At 50.7% G+C, this 8,885-nt stretch overlaps 1 protein-coding gene across 2 annotated transcripts in view; it reads left to right on the top strand.

Annotated features, from left to right (window-relative positions):
* Nucleotides 1-2,203: 2,203 nt before the first annotated feature.
* TIPARP (TCDD inducible poly(ADP-ribose) polymerase) overlaps nt 2,204-8,885 on the top strand; it is a 31,937-nt gene continuing 25,255 nt past the window's right edge. The window contains exons 1-2 of one of the 2 annotated variants that reach the window (XM_035133175.2): nt 2,204-2,667; nt 5,589-6,541. In XM_035133175.2, coding sequence (XP_034989066.1) covers nt 5,625-6,541 — 917 coding nt within the window. In that variant the 5' untranslated portion in view covers nt 2,204-2,667; nt 5,589-5,624. Of the gene's footprint in view, nt 2,668-3,248; nt 4,948-5,588; nt 6,542-8,885 lie in introns of those variants that run through there. The other variant, XM_060274458.1, reaches the window with a different exon arrangement.

The following is an 8,885-nucleotide window of genomic DNA, read 5'->3' as shown; positions in this document are numbered from 1 at the left end:
CCTGTAAGGAATTGTAAAGGGGGCAGCAGAGGTATTCAACCTATTCAGTTGTAGGGTTGCCATTTTCCGTTTGTCTAGGGTGCCTTTGCCTTTAAAAGCTGCCTTAGGAGTAGCAGCAGGAGTCAGAGGCATAGCACCTCCACCAGCGCCCAGGGTGAGTGTGCGTGCATGTGCGCCAGGCAGGGGAGGAGCATGTTCGCCAGGCCCTCATCCCCAGGAGGGACATGAGCTTCACCCTCCACTAGCCCAGATCTCTGCAGGGGGGGCGCCTGTTTTACCCCCCCCCCCAAGTGCACCCAGGGCAACAGCCCACCTGACACCCCCACGCCGCATATGTTTGCAACAGGAGCGGGAAACCTGATTTTATGAAATTGTATTCAATTAAAGTAATTCGGTCGTGAAGCTGAGGCTCCAATACTTTGGCCACCTCATGAGAAGAGAATAATCCTTGGGAAAGACCCTGATGTTGGGAAAGATTGAGGGCACTAGGAGAAGGGGACGACAGAGGACGAGATGGTTGGACAGTGTTCTCGAAGCTACGAACATGAGTCTGACCAAACTGCGGGAGGCAGTGCAAGACAGGAGTGCCTGGCGTGCTATGGTCCATGGGGTCACGAAGAGTCGGACACGACTAAACGACTAAACAACAACAAAGTAATTCGGTTTGATCTGTAATAATTTGGAAAATTAATAAAAAATAATTTGGAAAATATAGTATTTTAAATAATATACTGTAGTGTATGTGTGTGATATTGGTTTGTGGGGGTTGTTCTCATTTTTATGAGGTATTTTGAACCATCCCGAGATCTACGGATGAATTTAATTCATACAAATTTGATTATTTATTTAATAATTAACAATAATTTATACTGTAACTCATGCAGAAGGCTATCCTCGAATGTTGGGTCTTACTCCCAAGTACTGTACTCCCTTACAGTGTAAACCTATATATATTTACTTGGAAGTAAACCCCACCGGGTCCAATAGAATTTACAGGAAAATACACCTGCAGACCTCTAGAGTTTCTCTTTCTGTAAAATGGGGATTCTATAATAGGCCACCAGCTCAGGGATTTTGCTGCGAGGGGAATTCAATAGCAGTCCGAGAGATACTTTGCCGATTAATGCAATAGCAACCCCGCAGCTTTCTCTATGCAAATAGTACGAGATGCATGAGACGGGAAGGTGCGTTGAGTAAATAGAGATTAAATAACCCCTTTCGTATTTGCACCTCGATACTTCCCAACAGGACAAGGCAACTAGTCATCAGTGCTCGGGGGGTTCTCGTGTGCGTTTGTGTGCCAAAAGCGAATATGAAATCTGCTCATTCATTTCTCACGAACAACTTTCCTTGCACGGAATCGCTCTTCTTGAAGCCGTTTCTCAGCTTCGACTTTCGTCCCCACCCTCTTTGGCCCGGCTCCTTGCTTTATTGGGATGACAATACAGTACAAATAAGATTTAACTTGGGGGGTGTGATTAGGTGGGGAGATAGCTTTCTGCTAAGCCAGCTCTCAATGTGACAGCAACAGCCCGTCGCTCCATTTCCCATTTCCCCCTCGCCAGCTCGAAGACAGAAACTAACGTACTTCACTCTCGTTTCCCCCGAAATCCGACCCGGGGCTGTTGCTCGGCAAGTTCAGATTGCCCAATCGCGGCGCAGGACGACGCGCCCTCCTCCCGTTCCCACGCCCCGTTTCCTCGCAGTGCTCGGTTAAAAGGCACCTCTCGGGTTACCGCAGGGTGTGTGTGTGCGGGGGGGGGGTTAGGAAGAAGAGGGGCGGGTGCTTGGGGGTGGGCGACGACGGGGTGTGTGTTTGCACGTGTCTGCGCAGCGCCTCTTGCCGTGCAACAACTTCGCTCTGCCTGGAACAAAGTGCCCCTTTTTGCAAAGCAAGCGGTCCGGGTGTGCCTGAGAGCGCGCACATGTGCACGCGCCTCGCTCGCTCGCTCGCTCGCTTCCTTCCCTCTCCCCACCCACAGAGTTTAGAATCCCAGCTATGCAAATGAGCGAACAGGGAAGCTTACACTGTCCCACCTCCGCGCCCGCCCTGATTGAGTGGGCTTGGCTTAGGCGAGGCAGCAGCGAAGGGAAAGAGGAGGAGGCGGAGCCCGGCTTGGAATGCGAGCCCGGACTGACGGCGCGGCTGGGCGAGTCAGAGAGAGCTTTGCAAATAAAAGCAGGGGGGAGGGGAAGGGGAAGGAAGAAGGCAGGCGAGGCTTCGCTTCGCATGCAAAGCTCCACCCCCCCCATGGTGCAGCTGCCCGGCCAGGGCTTTTCAGGAAGCGGTACTTAAAACGGCTCCAGAGGAACATGTGAGAAGCAGTCGCCGCTGGAATCAGAAGGGCGAGGAGGAGGAGAGGAGCTGCAAAAGGAATGGGCGCCGCTGGGTCACATGCGGGAAGAGGCAGATCGGGCTGAACGCGGGGAAGGAGAGAAGCCGGGGCTCCGGGCTTCTGCCGCCGCCGCCGCCGCCGCCGCCTCCTCCTCCTCCTCCTCTGTTCTTCTGCCGGCTTTCCTTGCTCCGTCGCCGCAGATCAGAGGACCAGCAGCAGCCCTTAGGCTCGGGCTGGGCTTCTTCGCCTTGGGGTCGCCTTTGCTGCAGTCGGCCCGCCGAGAGGTTAAGCGAAGCGTCGGTGGGCGCCGCGGTTGCCAGAACAGACTCCGGTAACTTCCCTCGAGGCTTTTGCTTGCTTGCTTGCTTGCTTTAAAAAAAATGAAATGAAGAGGCTACTTGTCGAGGGGCGCTGAATTAAAGAGAGGATTTGGTGCTCCTTCGCGTGTTAATTTTTTTTTTAAAAGGGGAAAAGTCCTTTCTTGCTGAGATGGTTTTTTTTTCCTGTTTATGCGCATTTAACTTGGAAGCGAGCGCTCTTGTATGAAAGTGCGGCTGAGCTTCAGAACAAGGACCGGGTTGCAGAGCAAACGGGGGAGCAAGGTGAAAAGTGCTCCCCCCAAAAAAGAAAAAAAGACCTCGCAAATTCCAAAATTAAGAACTGGGTTGCGATTGCTCGGCGCACCCACTCCTAAAAAAACACACACCAAAAAACCGGATACTGCGGGTCCTTCTTCCAAAGAAAGAGGGGCTTTTGGATTGCACCCTTGAAGGGCGATCCTAGACGTGTTTTTCCTCCGAAGTGGAAGTCCCGCGGACTTCCAAGGGACGTGCTTCGGCGTTGCTGTGCATTGCAGTCCCCTGGGGGCTTCTCTGTCCGGGGAGGTGGGGTGAGTGCATCGGGATGGGGGAGGGGAGGACTTAAAGGGCTTGGCCGAAGCAGACGGAGTGGGGGTGCGATCCTAGCCGTAGAGTCAACTCTTCAAAAAAAAAGAAGAGAAAGAACTGTCGACTCCCCCTCCGGGCTTCCCGGCCAGTGAATGAAACCAAAGCGCCTTGCGCAGGAATTGGAGCGGAGCCTTTGGCTCATTGCAGGCTTGCCAAGAGTTTTTCCACGCTTTCAGTAGTGTGCATTCATTAATCTGGAAGGGTCGCCCACTGCTCTGCTGCCAGGATTAGGCCCTCTACCACTGCCACATTGCAAAATCCAGATCGCCACTGTTGCACCACTCGGGGCAATTGTGTGCGGGGGTGACTAATCTGCGTCTAGTTTCTATCCTCTGCAAACAGTAAAGCTTCTCGGAAGGTGCCCCTCCTATCGCTTGGGCAAAAAACCTCTCGATGACCTTCCTCGATCCTGGTGTTGCAAAGCAGCTAAGGGAAGGGAAGTGAGTGACCGTTGAGCTCAAGGAACTGGTAGACAGCGTCTTTTCTGCACTTCCTTTTTTACTGGATTCATCCTTGGCTTTAAGCGCCACACGGACTGCCAGGCTGTGGGATTTGCATGGAAGGGGGATGGGGAGGTAGTCCTAATTTGAATTCAGTAGGACCTACTTCTGAGTAGACAAATAATGGAGAAAGATTTAACTTGGCCGTAAATGGCTTGAGAACATTCTTGTATGACAGACACATTTACCTAGCGCAGAGTAAGGTTCTCATGGAAAAAATGCTTGGCAGAATTTCAAGTAAATAAAGGCTGGCTTGTTCCACGATGAAAACGGAATAATAGACAGACCTTCACCCTGATGCTTAGGGAAGTTTTTAATGTTTGATATATTATTGTGCTTTTAATATATTGTTGGGGGCTGCTCAGAGTGGCAGGGGCAACCCAGTCAGAGGGGCGGCATATACCTAATAAAATCATTATTTATTATACAATTTTATTAGCTGTGTATAAAGCAAACCTTGGCTTCACGAGCAGTAAGAAGTCCCGATTCTGAATATTGCACCAGTTTAATAGATGTTCCTTTGTAGAAGCCAGAGTTTAAATCCAATACTGTAAATGTTTTAAATATATATCCACATACTTTTCTCTATCCCCCAACCCTCAGTGCACACATTATATAACGGTCCTTTCTAGCGGTGTAGATATCCCAAACCTGGAAATGCGGCTCTTGATCTTCTAATTAAAATATTCCCAGGCACTGGAGCATCGTGGCTTTTGTGTATGTATGCCTAACCCCATACAAAAAAACTTTTTTGCCTGCAATGCCGGAGAAAGTCCTGCAGGTGGCAGGGCAGCTTGTCCGCTCCGCCGCTGCTTAGTCAGAAGCGGCTGGTACGTGTGATTCAGGCAGGATGACTGGCTGTTTGTGGGAATGCGAAACTACCTCAAAGGCTCGGGAGAGGGAATGACGAGGCAGTTCTCGACCCGCAAGTGGGGCGGCGGCGCGCAGGGCCACCCGAGGGGGAGCTGCGTTCCTCCTGACGTCTCTCTCTCGAGCAACTCTCCCTTCTGGGGAGGAGCCGCTGCAAGGGCAGTTTCGCATTCTCACATGCTCTTCTTACCCATTCGGTTCCGAGCCGCACACGGAATCTGGGCAACTTCCAATGACTTGGCGTGCCGGGAGGGGGAGAGATCACCCTGCGTTTCCGTGAGGGAGAGTCTTTGTGTATGTATCTGTGGAAACAGGGTTTCGGAAGTCAGTTGGCATAGGTGTGGGTTGTGTGTATGTGTCATAGGAACCAAGTCCTAGGGGCAGAGGTCCCTTTGCCCCTGCCCCAGTAAAATATTTCAGGCGTCCAGCCTCCCCCCAAAAGTTGATGGGCATTGCCAGTCAAATGGTGTTCGTGGGTTGCATCTTGTGATCAATTATGTGGGGCAGAGCTTACCTGGGGACCCCTCCCCAATATTTTATTCCAAGTTTGCACTCCTGTGTGTGTGTAGATGGGTAGATAGATATAAAGATATAGAGAGAAGTCTGTCTGTGTGGGTCTTTGGGAGACAGAAAGGAGAGGCATGTTTTGCATCTGTGTGAATAGGAAGAAGCCACAGCCTTGTGCCAATAAACGAGAAAAGGTAGATCCCACCCTGTTCCAAGGATGTATGTGAGGGAGGGCGAAACAAATGTTTGTGTTTTTAGATAATGGCGTTTAGTTGGCTTCACTCTTTGTATTTGCTAAGGACTGCTCACATGCTGTAAATAGGTGTGTTGCGTTTTTTGGGGTGTGTGTGGGAGATGTGATTTTTGTGTCAACCCTGGAAGGGAAACGTTAACCCCTTTCTTTCCCACCCACCCTTCTTCTGCTCCAGGCGCCTGTGTGACTCGGAAGGAGACCCTACAAAGCGATGGAGACCGAACTGGGACCTCCCTGCGCAGTTCAGCCGGCCTGCTGCCAGGAGGTGCCGGGCTCCGCTCCTTCGGAGGCCTTTGCTCCGCCGGCGAGGATCTCTGGAAAGATGCCGCCGGTCAGGCCTTGCTTCAAGAAGAAGCAAGTGCAGAAGCTGCTGGGCCCAGGGACGCTGAGGGCTCTGCGGCCCATCTTCACCACCTTGCTGGGGTCTGGCGCCCTGGATGCCTTCTTCCTGCGCAGAGGGCAGAACGGCAACCGTAGCAACTTGTGCGAACCTGTCGCGAAGAAGGTCTTGGGGATCGCGGCTCCCTGCGCTCAGCCGGACAGCAGCATGGCGGTGCTGGTGGCAGGGACTTCGGACGTTCAAGGACAAATATCAGACGGGTCTCCTGACCAGGAGGCCCAGCCCGGGGAGCAGGGTTTCCCCTCCGTTACCTCTCCTGCAAGCGAGCCATTCCAGGACCACTCCTTGCATGCTGCCTCCAGCGATGCTGCTGCCTTTCTTTCCTGCCCTGACAAGATACTTGAAGGTTATCCTGGGGTGCTCCAGGACAACAGCAACAACAGCAACGGCTTCATGGTCCAGTGCCGCTTGAACCCGGCGGAGAAGTTTGGAGCTGGGCTTTTCCAGGACAAAAGCGAGGAGGCGTCCCTCGACCTTGTGTTTGAACTCTTGAACCAGCTGCAATATCACACCCACCAGAAGGACGGGGTGGACATCTGCGTGGATTTTCTACAGGGGGTCTGCCTCCTCGGCAGCGATTGTCCCAGGCACCACACGGTCTTGCCCTACCACTGGCAGGTCAGGAGGACAGCCACACAGGTGTGGCAGAGTGTGACCACTGACTCTCAGGAGCAAATGGAAAGGCTCTACTGCAACCCGGACAACGACAAAGTCAAAATGAGATACCGGTGAGTGATAAGATTCCCTCCTTGTCTTAACTGTCATTGTGTTAAACATAAAGGAATCTTAGCCAACTCTGGGGAACCCTTTTCTCAAAAGTGCATTCTTGCATATTACCTTGAATTATTGACCTACTAAAATTCCTTTGTCTGACTTTTAATCAGTAGCTGTTTAGGTGGCACGCCCTTAATCTCCTCAAAAGTATCCATGTAATCTCAGGTGAGCTGATAACTGAACAGCCCAATTTTAACAGGCTTTCATTTAAAACAGGGCTGGGGGGCCCTGTGGCCATCTATGTTTTGGGATCTCCAACTCTCAGCAGCCCTACCCAGCATGACCAAAGTTCAAGAATGCTTGGAGTTGTAGGCCAAACAGCATACGGTAGTTGGAGGGTTTTCATTGTGTCCAGCACCCAGCATTCATGGACTTCAATGGAAACTGCCCAGCTAGATTTGAAAGGGTGCATCTAAACCACAGCATGTGGAGGGTTATTGGCCTATGTGCTTGAACTGTAAGAAGGCTGACTAGACAGTAGGAAATAGAAGAACAAGTAAGTGGTGTGTTTTTTCTGCATTACGATCTTGCAAAAACTTAGGGGCAGTAGAAGTGAGCTTTTGATGCGTGTAAACAGCCATGGCATTTGGACTTTCATCTTGGGCATTAACTAATCCAGATTAACTACAGACCCTTGGTATCCACACTTGCCACAAGAGAAGTGGACTAAATTTAAGGCACTGGAAGAGTAGTCTACAGGGGAGGGGGAGAATGCACGCATTGCTCTTGAGTGAATCCTGTCCCGTATGAACAAAAGGGAGAGCCCACTGGATCGGCGAAGTGGCTCATCCCAATTCCAGTATCCCACTTTCACAATGGCCAAACAGATGTCTATGGTAAGCCCCAAAGCAGAAGCTGAAGCCAACAGCACTCTCTTTGCCTTTGATACCTGGAAACTTGGTGGAGATAGAACCTAGTCACCATCACTAGTAACTACTGAGAGTGTTATTCCTCATGAATTTCTCTAATCCTAATTCAAATTTGCTTTAAAGACAGTCGGTGGCTCTCATTGGGAGCAAATTCCATAGTTCATATGTTGTGTAAAAAGAAAAAAAAACAGGTATTTTGTCAGCTGTGCATCTTCCAACATTCAGCTTCATTGGGTGTTCCTGACTTCTAGTGTTAGGAGAGAAACTCAACGAGGCCGATTAAAGAGAGCTGGCCCATGTACATGTTTTTAAAAGAGTAGTGCATCTGTTCCCTTGATTCCAAAGGATATATGGCTATTTTCAAACCCAGCCGAGTTGGTGATTGACACAAAAAGCTCCATGTAAATGAAGGGCATCCTTGAGAGCCAAGTGGGAGGAGGTTGCACCATATTTTCAAGGTTGTCCCATAACATCTGTAAAGCGTGCTCAACCACCTCAGCCAACCCAACCCAAACGATGTGTGTTTGAAAAACCACCACCACCCCTAGGAGCACTCACTCCAACATTTGGGGCTGGCTGGCACGGTTGTGTTTTGGAAACAGAATAATAAACATTGCTTGGATTTCTTCCTTTTTTCGTGCCACTTGCTGCTGCACACAGGATGGAAGTAAATGTCAACAGAGCAGTTGTTCCTTTTATCTTGCACAGCTGAAAGAAATGTGGAATGTCTTCTTTTTAGCCAGCCTGCAAAGGAACAACTGTGGAAGCCCCCGGAAGCTAAACCTTTGCTTATGCCGTTTCTCTCTCCCTCTCCTGCTCCCTTTCTGTCAAGGTGGCATTGCTGCATCTCTTCGAGTATTGCACATGCCGGGGCTCTTGCGAAGGAAGACACAGTGTTCCGGATTCAGTCTGTGTACCTGCATTGTTCCAAAGGAACTGTGCCAATTAGGGTGTTCTGGCACTTTTGAAATATGAACCAATTCCTTGTCACGCAAATTAGTTGCAACTAGAGCAAATGGGTGGGGTGGAGGGGTAAGGCAGGTTCTACAAGCATTCAGCCCTAGCCCTGGGCTCCTTGCCATTCAAAGTAGCTCCACTGCCGTGACTCGAGAGCGGACGCCCTGGTATCCTTTGTGACATCACAAGGGCTCCTGGGGCATCCTGCTCGGATTGCCTCATCTGTAAAGAAACTACTGTTGCCCCAAGCAACTGGCTGAGTTGCTTGTGCTGTCAGGCTGGTCCTTCAGGCGCTGCCTGCAAATTCCAGACTCTGGCATGTGCGGCTGAACTGAGGCAGCAAGGGAACTCCTACAGGACTTGTGCTAACAAGGGAGGGAGGAAGCAGTGGGTTTTAAGTTGCAACCAGTGCAGAGTTTAGAATTGGGAGGTGAGTTGAGCAGGGAGGCCTGTCTAATAGCAGGAACAGCTG

Source organism: Zootoca vivipara, chromosome 5 (genome assembly GCF_963506605.1).
Source record: "Zootoca vivipara chromosome 5, rZooViv1.1, whole genome shotgun sequence".
Lineage (NCBI taxonomy): Eukaryota > Metazoa > Chordata > Lepidosauria > Squamata > Lacertidae > Zootoca > Zootoca vivipara.
Note: the sequence above shows the minus strand (reverse complement) of the source record. Positions and strands in the feature narration are given on the sequence as shown.